General features: G+C 36.2%; 1 protein-coding gene across 1 annotated transcript; it reads right to left on the bottom strand.

Annotated features, from left to right (window-relative positions):
• Positions 1-343: 343 nt before the first annotated feature.
• On the bottom strand, positions 344-862 carry LOC144964115 (uncharacterized). The gene has a single exon (XM_078898051.1). The coding sequence runs from the start codon at positions 860-862 to the stop codon at positions 344-346; it is 519 nt and encodes a 172-aa protein (XP_078754177.1).
• Positions 863-18,675: the final 17,813 nt, after the last annotated feature.

Below are 18,675 nucleotides of genomic sequence, written 5' to 3'. Positions count from 1 at the left end.
GAAGTAGCCAATAATCTTTATAATGTCTTCACCGATTTCATATTGCATGTCGCTAAACGTAATGACCAGAAATAAGGCAATGTTGGGTATATTGCAAACTAAAAAAAACAGTCGATATGATGGCCACCATGACTGCTAATTTCTTTTCTTTGTGAAAAATATCGTTAGTCTGGCTGGGTGTAATCGATTTACGAAATATCATTTGTTTCTTCAGACTCCTAATCATAATTATAGTAGACACAGTCACAATCAGGAACGGGGTGACGTGTAGGCAGGCGCCTTCAAAGGGAGTGAACCAGCGTGTTACTTCCCTGAGCTCTTCAATCTTGACAAGGCGGAGGATTTAGATGTTGAGAAATGGTACATTAACCCACTTCAGTCGATTGAAGGTGTATATTGGTATAGCCACAAGTATACCCACTAGAAAGCTGAGGGCAATGGAAAGCTTAACCCTCCAATCAGTGATGAGCATTTTGACTTTGAGTGGCACAACTACACACAGGCAACGTTCAAAGGAAATGAGAGCTGTGAGAAGGATTGAGATTCGTACAAAAAATGTTTGAGGTGTACCGATGGTCATGTAAAACACTTCAACCGCGTTGATTTTTAACTCTATGAAAAAGTATTTAAGAAACCATTTGGCTGTTAGGATGAAGAAAGAAAGTGTTGTCAGACAGATGACGAAATCGGATACAGCCAGTCCTAGAAAATTGATATTGATAGGGTCTCCTCCTTGAAGGTTGTAGTAGATTAGTATATTAAGGATGTTTGAGATAACTCCACAAAGAGATAAAACTATAATGAAGGCAAATAAAAAGCCACGGGTCTCCTCGCTCATGACATACTTGTCAGCATCGTCCATTGTGAGTGGAAATGATGAGTTATTAGCTGACATTTTTTGGAGAAAAGACGATCTAGTCAAATATTTCTGTTGATAACCTGTAGAGGAATGTAGACATAGGGTTGATGGCGATGGATGGAAATGGTTAAGATAATAATTGCCATATCCTGACAATACACATTCTTCTTTTATTTTTTGGCCAGAGAACCTTTATCTTAACCAGTTAACTGCCGTACTCCAGAAAGTGTTATGTTTAAAAATTTGGCCTTATAACTAGGTTTGAGCCCCAGGTTTGAGAGTTGTTTTTTGCTAAGATGAGGGTCATTTAAATCGATTGATAATTGAAGGACGAGTTTTCTGCTAATTGTTTTATGAAGCATGTCATTTAATTGGTTAAATTATGTCATTTAAGAAAATCCTCAAGTTGGTGAAGTGTCTTTAACGACAGCTGTAGTTTGGATATATTTTGATAGTTTTGACGCGTTACGATCAAGATTTGGAGTAAAAGTTTTCTGGACAAAATGGAAAAAAAATTGTGTTTTGTTTGAGAACAGCGGATTAGGGGAGGCTGGTGGTTGTGATATTTGTTGTGATGAATGTAAAAATTGTGATTGAGCTGATTGCGGCGATGGCTATTATAGTGTTAATTTATGCAATAGAAATAACATAATCAGTGAGAATAAACGAATACAGATTTACGAGGCACTGATTATTCCGATATTGACATATAATTATGGAACCTGGGCCTGACAAAAAAGAACTAGGAAAGTTTCGATTCATATCACCGCAAACATTTGCGTCGCGTAATTGGAATATATTGGCCAGAGACAATTACAAATACTGATATCTATGAAAGAATCAGGGTCCAACGCCTGAGTTCAATAATAAAGGAACAACGATGGAGACTATTTGGTCACAACTTACGTCGAGAAGATAGCATCCCGACCCAAACTGCAATGACAGAGTATTTCCATCATGCCAACAAATATGTAGGGAGACCACCAACATCAATAGTAACTACCCTGAACCGGGATCTCTCTACATATCAGACATTTCTGGATTCAGATGACGCCGAATTAATCCCCAAAGAACTAAGAAATATTGCAGTGCCTTCTGTACTAAAGTCACAACAAGATCTTGACAACCTCAAAACTCTGACCCAGGACGATGACCAATGGAAACAATTAACAACAAGGATGGAGAGAACAGCTATACTCATCGACTATGACTGAAACACACAATTCTCAGCAAGTGTCATTCGGACTGCGAGGCTTACTACTACATTATGTCGCGATTACTGAAGACTGACATGAAATCTCTAGCTTTAAATCACTTAAAATAGTGATTATATGTTCAAAATTGTTAAATCAATGTTGAATCTTGTTTATATAACTTTGAAAAAGTGTGTCTAAAGGTTTCACGGATTATTTACAGGATTTCAAGCCCATAAGCTACTAAACGATACAATGCGAAATCTATATCGGTTGCACACCCGTAAAGCTACCACAAGAAGTTTACTTATATCTATCGATAAGTCATTAAAGAGGAACTTGGAGTTTCACAATCAACCATGAGAAGATGGTTAACGAAATACGACAGATATCACCAGTGTAGAACGAGGAAATGGATCCAAGACAACTTTGATATGGATATCATCCAAATATTTATGAAACTGGGTCAACGTAAACGTACAGAAAACAAATGAATTGACTTGACTTTCTTGACTTAGATGCCTTTCGCGTCTCGACCGAAAGATCGGGTCGCCTTGGCTGTTTCCAGTATTTCCTGTGTGAGGTGTCTCCAATATTGCCGGTCCTCTGCTAGGGTTCTCAGATTTTCAAGGTCCCCTGCCGTTATGAGACTAATGCTTTGTCCAAGTGTTGTGAGGTTTTTGTTTAGGATCACAGGGAGTGTTGTGATCGGTCTTCCTCTGAAAAGGTTCCCGTGTTTTTGGAAGTATCCCGACATGGCTTGGTTAGCTGGTATGTTTTTGTCCCTGCGAAGTATGTGACCGAAAAGTTGCCATCGTTGTTGTAAAATGTCAAGGGAGATTGGTCTTTCTTTTGTGATCTTATAGAGTGATTCATTTGAGATCTTTTTTGGGTATTTGATGTCCAGTACCCTTCTTAGCTGTGTGCAATGGAAGGCATCCAGATGTTCTTCTTCGGATTTTGTCAACGCCCAAGTGCCGCAGTTATACAGAAGTACCGGTTTTACAAGAGCACGGTACAGTTTCAGTTTGGTTTTTCTCTTTATTTTGTCACCTCTAATCCATACATTGGTGAGTTTACTGAGTGCGGCGTTTGATAGCTGTTTTCTTCTTTGTACATCCTCGGTGTCTCCAATTAGTGAGCCGACTTTCTTTGTTCTTTTCCATTCCTCTTTGTTCCTCGATATTGTTGTAAATTCGGTTTTATTGGCATTGACTTGGAGGTTATATTTCATGAGGGTATTTTGTATGATGTCTATATTTGCTGGTGTTGATCCAATAAAATCGACATCATCTGCATAGGCGATTTCTCTAGGGATTGCATTCTCAATATGAGTCGTTGGTTTTGGAATGACTTTTCGAACTTCTTTCAGAGCGTGTTCTAAGTATATTGTGAACAGAATCGGGCTCAGACTATCTCCTTGGGGGGTCCCGAATTGACGCCTGATAATTCGGGTAGAAAAAGGCCCCTGGGTTCTGGACAGAGGATCATTGTTATTCTTGTAGGTGGTGAAGATACTGGATATTTAGAAGGATGCCATACCATTTTTCTTCTCTGCATCTGGAAGTTAGAGACTATCATCCTGGGGCCAATACAGAGGTGTTTAAAGACTGGCCTTCCCAAGAAGTATCCAACTGTAATGTCATGGACAACGCTCGCTACCATTTGATGGCTCATGAACATTTCAAGGCGCCAACATTGGCAACCAAAAAGCTGACATGATTTCATAGCTTCAATCACGCTGCATTATATATTCTGACCATTGATCAAAGATCCAAATATACTCCTTAGTGAAAAGAAACAAACCAGAAACAGTTTTCAAAGCGGACTGTCTTATCAGGAAGTTTAGACACGAGGTTGTGTGACGTCCCTCCATTTTGTTGTTGTTGATGTTATTATTGTTGCTGTTGTTATTGTTATTATATATGTTGTGGAACAATTGTATTTTGGAAACACTGTATCATAAATTGATGAATTTCTACTTTTGACCATTTAAATTTATGTAATCTTCTTTGGCATAAACACAAGCTATTTCTCAAAATTTTGCAATCAAAGATATGTTAAAAGCGTTATTTAATATTCATTTTTATTTGTATTTATCAGTAATGTGCATTGATAGTTATTGATGTTATGCGCTTATTTAAAATACTCACAACACAAAAAATCCGTCAGCCGGATATAACGTATCAACGCACAAAATAACTAGGTGTAACCTTTAACGTTTATGGTCTCTATGATACAATTTAGTGAGAAATATTTATGGAAAAGGCTGGCCAGAAACAATAACAGTTGGCTGAATGATGTCAATTTCGTTCCTTCTTTAAGATAAAGATGTCTAATATAATATAAGGATTGCCATTCGTTCCGTCATATTCAGACACCGTGTTTACATTATCAGATATGTTTCAATCAACCTAACATTCCGTTTTAACAAATTCCTTCAAATGGATAAGAGGAACATTCCTAATTTTAATACTGTAAAACATCTATGAGTTCCAATCCTTACCAGTTATCGGTTTTCATATAGATGTAATAAGCGAAATCCTTTCCTTTTGTTTTATAATTCAGGAAAAAAATTTGTTTTGATTCAGCAAATTGATTCAGAGGTTCATACACATAATTTTTACAACTGTGCATTGAGGGACAGCTGAGAAAAAGAAGAAAAAAGACGCGCCACTTACTAAAGTCTGATTATAATCCAGTGCCTGTCCTAAAATTGCGTATATCATTTATTTTATTTTAAGTCCTTTATTGTCTTTATGGAGAGCGAAGTGGCCGAGTGGTTAAGGCATTGCACTGTGACCCGGATGACCCGGGTTCGAGCCCCGCTTAAGGCACTTTCGTTTTTTTCCTTGAGCAAGACTATTAACCCCCAATTTGCTCACTTGGACAACATGGGTGATTCCTGTTGACATCAGACATCTTGTTTGATGAGTTAGCTATATTCCTTCGTGGAATGCCTAGGCGACGATATCTTATGATGTCGTGGCGCAAAAGGCCTACTTTTTAAAATTGTCTTTATAGTCAAAGCTTTAGAGAAATCCAAGAGAATTGAGTCAATTTGGCCTTTTAACATTGATGCTGGGATGTATCGGTAGTTGCAATCACGACGACAAAGACGACGACGTTAATATACTTTTCAAGATCTCGCGAGGTCCCAGTTTGAGAGTCTCTGCCAAGATGAGGGTCATTTAACCCTCTCCTTACCTGCCATTTTCAGAATTTTTCCCAAAATTTAACACCAACCCAACACAAAAATACATTTCTGACTAGCAGAGTACAACGAAATGAGCTCTACAGCACAGTGTCAAGTTGTCATGACTGTAACACAAGACCTATTCTTAAAATTTTGAGATGTACAAAAGAATCAGAACAATAAATGTGTTGGTTTGCATCGTAACGAATGTGACGATTTTACTATGGTTGGTAAGGAGAGGGTTAAATAGATTGATATTTGAAGACGAATCATCTGGCCAAATTTTAAATACGTGTCTTTTCAGAGGATGGCAGTTAACTGGTTAAATGAAATCAAAGTATGAATGGGGAAAACGATGTGAGGAAATCATTTCATGAAACAGAGTTAAATGTTATCCTTCGCTTCGAAACGGTATTATATCGGGGTGAAACAGATATTGTAGAGGGATATTAAAGTAAAAATGACAAGAAATGTGAAGTTTTAGATTATTATGTCAGCTTAATAGATTATATTTATTGTCCTCAATAGAACAGGAAAACTTTTCCAAAGTCTCATTATTAAAAATTTAAATTCATTTTAGTAGCTAGTGCGGCTATGTGTTCTTGTGTTATGAAACTACCCTTCAGACCGGAAGGTGCATGGTTTAAGTCCCGCTCTGAACGGAGCATAGTTGAGTCGTTGGAAAAGCCTCTTTACTCGAAATATCTCACCGTACTTTGGTGTAAATTGAGTACCTGGCCGTTAACAACGTTGTGTCTGTCAGAAAAAAATTGTACTATCGCCAAACAGGCGTCATGCCTCGTCCTACATGTTAAATGTTGCTGTTGGCTAGGGATCCCTTGTAAAGAGGTTTGAGCACGTTTAGTGGATATTGCTCTATATAAATACTCAAGTTGTTTTTAAGAAATGCCCCTATTATAATAAACGTATTTCCGTTTCGAGACAAAGGATCGTAAATAAGGAAAAAAGAATGACTCGAGGAATGATAAAATGGTTAAAAAGTAAACGTGAAAATGAATGGTTGTCAGAGTGGATCATTTCAAAACAACAGAACAAATTCATACCTTACGTTTATGCTCGTGTTTGTGATGTCGACGTTGCTATGCTCAAAAGACATGCAACCAAAGTCATAGTCAGTTCAAAAGAGACGTCTTTTTATATATCTTACAGTGCCTGGTGTGTTTCCACAACTGGATTATTGTGAAAAAAAAAAACAACTAAACTAAAATAACAAACATGTGAAAATATGTCAATAAATTGTATAATATAAAATTGAGTTTCTGTCTTGATCGTTCAAGGAGAGAGAGAGAGACGTAATCGCAATCAAGTCAGAAATGGCTTAGTTGTTTTAGTATGCCAGATTTTATGATCGAGTCTTACGATCGAACTGAAAAAACAATAATTAATTGCTTCAATCCATGAAAATAAATCGAGAAATCACAAAACCATAAAAAGTTTGTATTTTTGAATTTAAATAGATATAATCTAAGAAGCATCGATTGTATTTGGTAATGTTATCAGTTTAAAGATAAACTGGATGTCACTTTCCTTGAAATGTACGTATTCAGGTTTTTGTTGTTTTATTCCTTCCTTAATCAATAACATTCCAGCAATTGTTTCAAAAGCAAGCCAGGTTTAAAAAGGTTTAATTGTATGTAGATTTAACCATTCATTGGTCTTTTTATAATAAAGGTGTTAAATTATTAAATCGTCCACGGACAGAACAAGAGAGTTGAACAAACCAAAACACAAAATTAATTTCATTGAGTCGCTGTAGAGATTTACAAAATATGAGGTGATTACAGTTCTAACAGTCCTTTACAAATCTTGTGGCTACTAATAAAGTAATTCATCACTCGGGCGTGAGCGGCTATCAAAGTAGAAATATTGCATTTAGCTCGCTGAATCTGTACTGAGATACATGGAGAAATAAAAAAATAAACCATTATTTAGCCAGAAAACTATTGATCCTCTATTGCTCCATTAGAAATGATCCGCAAATATTCGTCAAATATTCGTAAACCCGACTCTTGTTTTGAAGTCTCAGGTTTAATAATGGTTCACAAGTTGAAGGCTATTCTATTTGGTGGATATGGGGAGTGGGCGTTTCCCTTTTAAAATGTATAAGGGCGTATTGTCAATAAACGGCGGTAAGGGTGTTGTCATGACCCCGCCCCCCCCCCCCCTCCCCAAGCCACCTTGGTATTTGGGTAGCCGGGTCTGTTAAATCTGTAGGAAAGTCCTATCCAAAAGGTAGCAAGCAATTTCTATTGTCCATTGCACTTTATAGAAACCGGAATAAATTTGGCATCATTGGCCTAATGACTCTGAAGTATATAGCGACTGTAAACACCAATATTTAACGTCATTTGAAGTTAAAATACACTTTTCAAATCTGGTCCATCAAGATTTGATTTCAGTTTGACGTGGTGGGACACAAATGCGCATTTTCAACGAGGAATGTAAAAAAAAACAAAAAAAACAAAAAAACAAAAAAAAACAAACAAACCCAAAACTCAAAGTGACCTTTTGTATGTGTCTAAACTCTGACGACTTACCAAATAAAGTACCAAAAATTTGTAACAAATCTAAAAACAAGGAGTTTATACAAGCCTCGTACTTACGTAGACAGGAGGGAAGAGTGATGTAGTTTGAGAGTATTTAAACCATAACATTGTTATTTATATTGCAAGATTTGGTGGTAGATATTATGGTGATGACGACGACGACGACGACGACGACGATGATGATGATGATGATGATGATGATGAGGATGATGATGATGATGATGATGATGATGATGATGATGATGATGATGATGATGATGATGTGATGATGATGATGATGATTATTATCATTATTATTATTATTATTATTATTATTATTATTATTATTATTATCATTATTATTATTATTATTATTATTATTATTATTATTATTATTATTATTATTATTATTATTATTATTATTATTATTATTATTATTATTATATTACTATTATTATTATCTTTATCATCATCATTAGAAAAGAGTTTGAGAGATTTTACCAAAATGGAAGTCATTTAAATCCTTCGATATTTGAAAGACAAGTTTTCCGGCGATATTTTTCAATACGTGCTTTTCCAGATTACGGCATTTAAACTAGTTAAAAGGGCGTGTCTCACCATAGCCATCGTTATATTATAGCCTGACACTGAAACCCAAAAAGACTGGCAGTTTGACGTCATTATTTGGTTTTTGCGCCACCTAGTGAGTTGTTAGTAGTGTTCAAGGAAACGAGCTATTTCGTTGGTTGAACTATTGAATACAACTCACGATTTGTTTTCTTTTGTGGCCAAAGACTGGCATTTTGACGTCATTTTTTGGTCAGTATCAGGCCATAACTTTACGAAGGCCACGGTCTGACTACTTTTGGAAAATTTATGATATTTAGTAATTACATGAAATAAATCAAAAAGGGGTCACAGGGGCGATAGGTAATGATAAATAGGAAACATTTAGGGGGATCTATTTCAAAATGGTAACTGAGACACCCTATAGTATATGAGATGAGTGAAGAGACAACACATTTATCACCATTTACATTTTCATCACCGGACTGGTCTGAATAATGATTTGCGTTTATATAAAGCAAAACGGCGGTTCCGATGACTCAGTTGGTAGTGCACTCACTTCACACATTCAAAGGTACCGAGATCGATGCCTGTTGCAGCCACCTGTAGCAGTATTTTTGTAGCAAGTCTGTTAAATCTGTCGGAAAGTCCTATCCAAAGGGTAGCAAGCAATTTCTATTGTCCAGTTCACTTTATAGAAACCGGAATAAATTTGGCATCATTGGCCTTATAACTCTAATATGTATACCGAACGTAAACACCAACATTTAAAGTCATTTGAAGTTAAAATACACTTTTCAAATCTGGTCCATCAAGATTTGATTTCAGTTTGACGTGGTGGGGATAAATGCGCATTTTCAACGAGAAATGTAATAAAAACAAACAAACGCAAAAATCAAATTGACCTATTGTATGGGTCTAAACTCTGGCGACTTACAAAATAAAGTACCAAAAAAATTCAGATACTTGAAATAACAATTGTTACGTAGTCCTTCAAAGCCACGAGGCCATCCAAATCGGGATTCATCTCCATAGCGTTAAATGGATAATAGAAATTACTCGCTATCCACTAGATAAGACGCTTGTCTATCGCAATGAACTTTCCAACAGATCTAACAGACCCAGCTATCCTATCACTGTTGGGTGGATCAGAGGGGCCAGGAAAAAAAATCTCAACTTCAGCCGGACTCGTTCTCGGTCCCTCTGCTTGTGAATCGAATGCTCTACCAACTGAGCTATTGGAACTGAGTGCATAAGAAAATACTTAAAGTCCACTGCGCAGGCAAAATCGGGATTGAAGAACTCAGAAAGTTAATGTTGAGAACAAGAGAAGCATTGGCGATGGATTGGTCACTCGATCTGGAAGTCAAAAACAAATTTGACTCGGCAAGCCATAAAAATGGAACCCATAAGAGTAATAGTTGAGTCCTTGGAAAATGCTCTTTACTCACATTCTCTTTGTCTTTGTCCAAAAAATTGTAATATCGCCTAACAGGCGTCATGTCCCGTCCTACATGTTGCTGTTGACCAGGGACCCCTTGTAAAGCGCTTTGCGCACATTTAGTGGATATTGCACTATATAAAGCTCATTTTTTTATTTAATAAAAATATTTTATGGTAACATGATAAGAAAAAAACCGTGAGATTTTTTATATAGCGCTAAATCCACGAAACTTCCCCAAACGCTTTACAAAGGGCCAAGTAGAAAACGGTAGGGGCTGCCTGAAGCCGGTGATCGTAAAATACTAACGAAAGAGTGGAAATGGAGAGGCTTCGTATGGGAACAAAACAGACAATGGATGTTTCGTGTACAAACCCTTCGTCAGCACAACAATACACAAATAAACGTGGAAAACAAATAAAATATAATGAAAAATAACTTGTATCGTCAGACGATACAAGTTATTTTTCATTATATTTTATTTGTTTTCCACGTTTATAATAATAATAATAATCGTCAGAACTACTACTACTACTACTACTACTACTACTACTACTACTACTACTACTACTACTACTACTACTACTACTACTACTACTACTAATAATAATAATAATATAATAATAATGATAATAATGATAATAGATAATGATAATAATAATAATAATAATAATAATAATAATAATAATAATAATAATAATAATAATAATAATAATAATAATTAATAATAATAATAATTAATAATAATAATAATAATAATAATAATAATAATAATAATAATAATAATAATAATAATAATAATTAATTTTAAATATAATGATAATTTTTTTGTTGAAATAATGATAAAATAAAATAATAATAATAATAAATAAATAAATAAATAAATAAATAAATAAATAATAAATAAATAAATAATAATAATAATAATAATAATAATAATAATAATAATAATAATAATAATAATAATAATAATAATAATAATAATAATAATAATAATGTAATTTATTTTGCGCCCAATCCTGTATACAATAAAGCTCAATGCTCGTAGGCTACTACTGCAAATACAGAACGAACCCGCATTTGCAGTACTATTGCAAATAACTGAAATGAATGATATCTACTATTTACAGTTACTACTACGAATATCGAATACGAACGCTATCTACTACTCGCAGTACTACTGCGAATAGAGGTGGCCAAAATTAATATATTCCAATATGATTTATGAACTTTTACAGAATTGGCAGAAATCAAACCTGAAATATGAGTACCTACCCTTTTGTCTTAAAATATTGTCACTAATGTCAATTGATGTTAGATATTATATATTATATACCGACGATAACAAAGTAAAAGTGGTGTCAACTCGACACGAGCGAGTTATATTAGAAAAATTAATGTATTTTGTTTTCGTAACTGACTTTATTCTATTACTAATCAATCTTTTTTTTAACAACAATCCTGGAAAGACAAAATAATAATTAATTGGTTATAATAATGTATAAATCAGTGCTGAAAGTTTCGTATTGCTCCTTTATTTTCCCAATTCCATTAATTTGAAGGCCACACTGAAACAGTTTTATTATCTTCATTCATCACTGGAGGCTTTAAACGCCATTGGTAGTTATAACCATCAATCTTTTGTAATATTCGTGATCAGCCGTCTCTAAATGGTAATAGGTTGTTGGTGACTTTAATAAATCTATTTTACCAATCGGTGAGATGTAAATGGTGCTGCTGGGAGGCCTTCCGAAAGCTCCTACATCCCCAGTATTAATGTTCTTGTATGGGTTTTGGGAGGGGGGAAACTTTCTAAATTATTTTTAAAAGTCCCCCCCCCCCCCTTCCCAAACCCCCTACTAAAATATTATAAAAAAGTTTCCCCTCTCCCAAACTCCCTACAAGAACATTAATACTGGGGATGTAGGAGCTTTCGGAAGACCTCCCGTGCTGCATGAAGGTCGAAGAAATAAATAACAATGTTAAATTGAATGTAAGCTTCAATTTAATATAAGAAAACAGATAAAATAGACGTTTCGGGTTTCCCCTTTATCAACAAAACAGGATGAACGAAACACTACAGACGATGAGATAATGTGGTATCTAGTGGCGTTGTTAAATAAACAAAAACATGATGGGCAGGAAATAGTATGCTCCTTTGTGAGGAAGCACGAATTAAAATAGAACAATAGAAATTTATAAAAGGTGCGCATTTAATTAATTAATTCAAAAAAGGAGAGGCGGGGAGGAACTGTGTAATGCAGTATAGAAAGTGAAATAAAATAAGGTGTAGACTCTAGACTATTGTTGGAAAATAAATACAATGGAATTGGAAATAAATACAAAACACAAAGAATGCCGGTATTAGTACAACCACCAGTGGCAGCACCAGCAGCAGAAGCAACAGTAGCACTTTCAATGGCAGCAGTAACAGTGGCAGCAGCAGTAGCAGCAGTCGCCGTCGTCGTCGTCGTCGCAGTAGCAGCAGCAGCAGTAGCATATACATCATCATCATCATCATCATCATCATCATCATCATCATCATTATCATCACCATCATATCAACTACCAAAACATGCAATATTTCTGTCTGTTTTTGTGTATTGATGGTGTTGTTGATGTGGTGGTTTTGATTGTAATGGTGGTGATAATGTAGTTGTGGTGTGATGACTATAAGGATAATGATGGTGATGTTGTAATGGCGGTGGCGGTTGCTGTAGTTTTGATAACGATGTGCTAGCTTTGGTAGTGGTAGTAATGATGGTGATGGTTGACGTTGTAGTGGTGGCGGTGGTAGCGATGATGACAAGGAGTATGATGATGGAAAGGTGGTGGTGGTTGCTATACTTTTGATAACGATGTGGAGGTTGCTGTAGTCGTAGTAGTAATGGTGATGTGGTGGTGGCTGTAGTAGTAGAGGTAGTTTATTGATGGTAACTTCTATTATTTTAAGGAGCACTGCGATATGAATCATGAGCAACGGCGAGAGAGAGAGAGAGAGAGAGAGAGAGAGAGAGAGAGAGAGAGAGAGAGAGAGAGAGAGAGAGAGAGAGAGATATTACTGGAACTTTATAAGATATATTTAACTAACTGTAAATAATACAGTAAACGGGGACGGAACTATTCTCATTAAAGTAATCTGACAGATAAACTGATAGATTTCAAGATGTGAACGAATGATCAAGTCAGAGAGGTGGGGACTGGGAAATTTTCATGGATTGGTTTGGGGTAACAAAATCAAACCAAAACACGATCTTGTCAAGTTTCAGACTTGAAGGAAAAGTTGAAACGTTCAAAACCTCAATTCTCAGTCACACAAAATGTTTCAACCATCCCTCCTTTTCTTTCCTTCTCAAACTAACACTCTAATTCAACTTCAAGCCATTCGACAACACGACAATTTGAACAGAAAACACAGTGTTGCGTTCAGTGAGGGGACAGAGACTAATTTTCAGAGACGGGAGAGCGCTTCTACTCCTGCGAATAGCACTTCGATTAATTTTATGGGTTGTTCATAACGCGGATATTAGATCTTTACTTGAATATGAATGTGAGTAAGATTCATATGGAACAAAATTGACGTCATCAGCCATTTTAATAAGTAGTTTTCACTAAATTCTATCAATCAGACTCTTAACGTTTAGGGCTACACATAGTTTTGTGTGTTGGTAGGTTATATCCGCTGGAGGATATTGCAAGTTTCTTTAGCTAAACGCATAGAATCAATGCCTAATTAATCTTAATTCTTTGGGAATGGGCCGTAAAGCACTGGGCATATATAAACATTGATTTGAATCTATCAACGCTGCAATGACTGAGTCGATGGGTCTAATTTAAATCTGACGAAGGCTACTCCATGATTGACCATTATTCAATTTTTAAACTTGGAAAACCCTTTCATAATCGTTGAATAATGTTTTGAATCCGTTGGATTAAAAAAAAAAGCGGCTGCAGAATATATCGCTCTATTAAAAAACTGCATTCAAAATAATCTAAAGTTGACATGGGGTTAAAAATTTGGTTGACCTGATACGAGTAAGGTACACTGCTGTATTAAAAAACAATTTGCGCCACGATATCATAAGATATCGTCGCCAAGGCGTTCCACGAAGGAATATAGCTAACTCATCAAACAAGATGTCTGATGTCAACAGGAATCACATAGGTTGTCCAAGTGAGCAAATTGGGGGTTAATAGTCTTGCTCAAGGAAAAAAAAACGAAAGTGCCTGAAGCGGGGCTCGAACCCGGGTCATCCGGATTACAGTGCAATGCCTTAACCACTCGACCACTTCGCCCCCACACTGCTGTATGGATACTGAAATACATAATTGTTAAAATAATATATTCATAAATTAGTGAAGGATAAGTTCCACACAATAGGATTCAATAGTCTGATGTCACGCCGCCCGGCAACGGCGGCCATCTTGGTTCTAAACAAAGAAAATCATTACTTTTTATTCTTCAAGCTGGCTAGACCCTTTCATATGTCTTGTGATCAGAATGTATAAAAGTTATAACAAGATCATATTTATATTTATGATCATAAATATATAGATAGAATGAAGTGGACGTCACTCGGGTCTTTGTTATTGGTTTTTTTTGCCATCCGCGTATGTGAGTAATTCTCACTAAACTGTATTAACCAGACTATAAACGTTTAAGGTTAAACATAGTTTTGAGTGTTGGTCCGTTATACTTCCGGATGGCGATGTTGTGAGCTTCTTAGCCAAGTGTATACTATCTATAGAGAAAAAAGCCACCTTGGTACAATGTTCTGTTCGTGTTCGTATCAAACCAACAAATTTAAAACAAACGAAAAGTCATTTTAAAAACATCACATAAAAATAATCTAAAGCTAATGTTAACTGCATGAATAAGTCCAAAAAGTTAAACGGTGACAGCGTAAAGGGAGCATGTTTTCACGGAAGACTGCTGCCTCGCTCGGTTGGGAGCGTGATGTTCGTCAGGTCACACCGAACCGTCAGCCAGTTACTAGGCGAAATAAATTTAACAAATGTGACAAAACCAAAATTGGGACATGGAATGTCAGGACCTGTGCCCAAAAAGGAAAACTAAACAACATTCTAAAAGAAATGAAACGGCTCCAAATAAATATTCTTGGCCTGGCAGAGATGAGATGGAAAGAGCAGGGAACCATGTCAAAACAAGAAAACAACATGACATATAAGATCATATGGAGTGGTGGAACCTCTTTCCAAAAAGGAGTAGGGATGATCTTAGACCAAAAATCAACCAAATTTTACAAAGGGCACGTAGCAATCTCAGACAGAGTTTTGCTGGTTAAGCTAAGAGGACCTGTAGTTGACACCAATATTATTCAAGTTTATGCACCAACAGAAGAGGCGACAGATGCAGATATGACAGAGTTTTACCATTCACTAGACAAAGCAAAACGAATGTGTAAATCACAAGAAGTCCTTATGGTAATGGGGGACCTAAATGCTAAGATTGGCAGAGGCAGAGATGGTGACATAATCGGACCACATGGACTCGGAGACAGAAATGAACGAGGAAACATCTGGGCAGATTGGTGTAGAACAAATAAATTAATGATTTCAAACACCTGGTTTCAACAACACCCAAGAAGAACCTGGACATGGCAATCACCAGGGGACAGAGCAAGGAACCAGATAGACTTTATAGCAGTATCATCAAGATTCAGAAATGGCATATTAAATTGCAAAACCTACCCAGGCGCCGATGTAGACAGTGACCATGTCCCAGTTGTTTGTACAGTAAGGATAAAGTTTAAAGCTATTCAGAGAACAGCTGGTAGAATAAAGAGGGATTACAGGTTATGCAAAGACAATGGCATACAAACAAAAATGAGAGAAGAATTTGAAAATGCACTCATGATACAAAGCCAAAGTGAACCTGATAACGAAAAATGTGAAAAACAATTTGATATATTCCAAAAGTGTGTCAAAGCAACTACAGAAAAGCATTTACCAATAGCTCAAACAAACAGCAAAAAGGAATGGATGACAAATGAAATTCTAAACCTATTTGAAGAAAGACGAAAATGCAACAGAGGGTCTGCAGAATACCAAACATTGAACAACCACATTAAATCCAAATGCATCGAGGCACACGAGAACTATCTAGACTGGAAATGCTGCGAAATCGAAAGAGAATACAAACCCAACCCCCAACAAGCTCATCAAAGAATAAAAGAACTATCAGGGAAAAGGAAAAGCAAAGCAGCAGGAAGTTGTATCCAAAACAAACAAGGGGAACTGCTATTTGAAGAACAACATATAGAAAGCCGATGGGTAGAATACATAGGCGAACTGTACAATGATCCAAATAGAAATGAACCACCACTGAAATTCAAAGAACCATTAAGCGGACCAAACATCACCAAAAGTGAAATTGAACATGCCATGGAACGAATGAAGGATGGTAAAGCAACAGGCCCTGATGAAATATCTGTAGAGGTATTAAAAAGCCTAGGAGATCTAGCAATTGATGAACTTCACATATTATTCAACAATATATACAATACTGGGAAAATTCCAGAAGATCTCTGTAACTCTATTTTCATAGCAATACCAAAGAAAGCAGGTGCAGTCAGATGCGAAAATTTTAGAACTATAAGTTTAATAAGTCACATCAACAAAATACTGTTGCGTATAATTATCAACAGGCTAAGGAATAAGATTAACCCCGAAATCGCAGAAGAACAATATGGATTCCAACCTGACAGAGGGACAAGGAACGCAATATACCTCCTCCGTGTTTTAAGTGAAAGAGCTATACAGGTTCAGACCCCACTATACCTCTGTTTTGTCGACTACAAAAAAGCTTTTGATAGAGTACGCCACGAAGAAATACTAAAACAACTGCACTCCATTGGCGCTGATGAGAAAGACCTCAGACTCATGCAAACATTATACTACACCCAGCAGGCATCTATCAAAATCGGAAACTCTACAGGAAATTCCACTCCTATTAAGAAAGGAGTCCGTCAAGGGTGTGTTGCCTCACCAGATCTGTTTAATCTATACCAAGAAACAATCATGAGGGGCATAAATAATATGGAGGGAATAAAAGTAGGAGGTCACAACATAAATAATATAAGATACGCAGACGATACGGTACTCATTGCAACATCAGAAATCCAACTTCAAAAGATTGTTGACAAAGTGGTAGTAGATAGTGAAGCCAAGGGAATGGAAGTGAATATCACCAAAACAGAATGCATGGTAATACAGAAAACCCCCAAAAACAACAACACCTGCAATATAACGAGTCACGGCGAGCAGCTTACCAACGTAGAAAGTTTTAAATACCTAGGTTCAATAGTGACAACAGATGGAAGATGTAACCGAGACATACGAGCAAGAATAACTCAAGCCAAACAGGCCTTCATGGACCTGGGAAACATTTTGAAAAACAAACAGATGTCGTTCGGGATTAGATTCCGAGTCTTGAAGTGCTACGTGTGGCCAATCTTGTTCTACGGATGCGAAAGCTGGACTACAAATGCAGAAACACAAAAGAACATTGAAGCTTTTGAAATGTGGTGCTTGAGAAGGATGCAGAGAATATCGTATACCGCACACAAAACGAACGAAGAAGTGCTAAAACAAACATACCAACAAAGGAAACTAATGCCCTTAATAGTGGATCGACAACTATCCTTTTTCGGACACATAGTAAGGAAAGATAAGAATGAATACCTGGCAAGTTGTGGAAAAATACCTGGTAAACGCGCCCGGGGGAGACAAAGAAAAACACTCATAGACCAACTGAAGGGCTTCACCAACCTAACAATCCAAGAGCTGTTTGAAAAAGCAAGAGACAGGGAGGAATGGAGAGAGATAATTCATGCAGTATCCGAAGCCTGGACCAGGCATGGAACCTAGAAGAAGAAGAAGAATGTTATGTTTAAAAAAAATAACAGTACGGTTGACTCGATACGCATAAGCAAGGCACTCCGACATAATATTCTGAAAAATCCCCACAATATTTTTTTTAATGTTTTAAAATTCAGTAAGGAACATTTCCACCAAGTTTGCATATGTCTTTCATTTTTGATAAAATGTTTATCCCGTCGAGTTAATCATTTTAGAATAATATCACTCTGGGTGTCTGGTAAAAATCGCATCACTTTAGCTTGGGTGAGGCCACTTGAGGCGCTACACAGCTCGATGGATGGAACACGAACCAAGTACCAGTGGGTTTACGTTAGAAAATATCGTATTTCAATTGACTGGTATTGTTAAAATAATAGGACTTCATATTGCAGGACTGGATTTTGCCAATTCTAGTCTACATATAATTTAATTGTGTGTTTTGCTTATAATGCGGATATCAAATCCTTATTTGAAAATTAATATCAATAAGATAAATGAAAAAAATTAATCTGTGATACCTGAAAAGTGGGGGAAGTTGTAATTTTAATCCGTAGAGTGGTGGGTTTTTGTGCTTGAAGTGGGTTCGTATCCAAATGATAAGCTCAATGGTCTGGGTTCGAACCTAGAATGCGCGCTATGGCTATCGTTATCAGCTACCACTCTACCTACAAACGGCTCAGGTTTAATTAAGGGGTGATTAAGAATAATCCTTAGGTCCCTTATAACTAATTGTAATAATGACAAGTGAGTCAATATAATAGTAACACCCAATACGATAATAATTCTATACAAAAGTTTAATTAGGCTATTACAGGAAAAGATAGAGAGAACAAATGGAAGGTAGAATGAAGATTATAGATGATGTATATTTTACACTTTTAACATTTAATCCTGTATTTATTTGATCAAAGGAATAATGGCTCTAAATGCGTTGATCTAATTGATTATTTATTTATTTATTTATTTATTCAAATATTTAATAATCATATGTG

Source organism: Berghia stephanieae, chromosome 2, assembly GCF_034508935.2.
Source record: "Berghia stephanieae isolate SIO BIC M18660-M18661 chromosome 2, UCSD_Bste_1.3, whole genome shotgun sequence".
Taxonomy (NCBI): Eukaryota; Metazoa; Mollusca; class Gastropoda; order Nudibranchia; family Aeolidiidae; genus Berghia; species Berghia stephanieae.
Note: the sequence above shows the minus strand (reverse complement) of the source record. Positions and strands in the feature narration are given on the sequence as shown.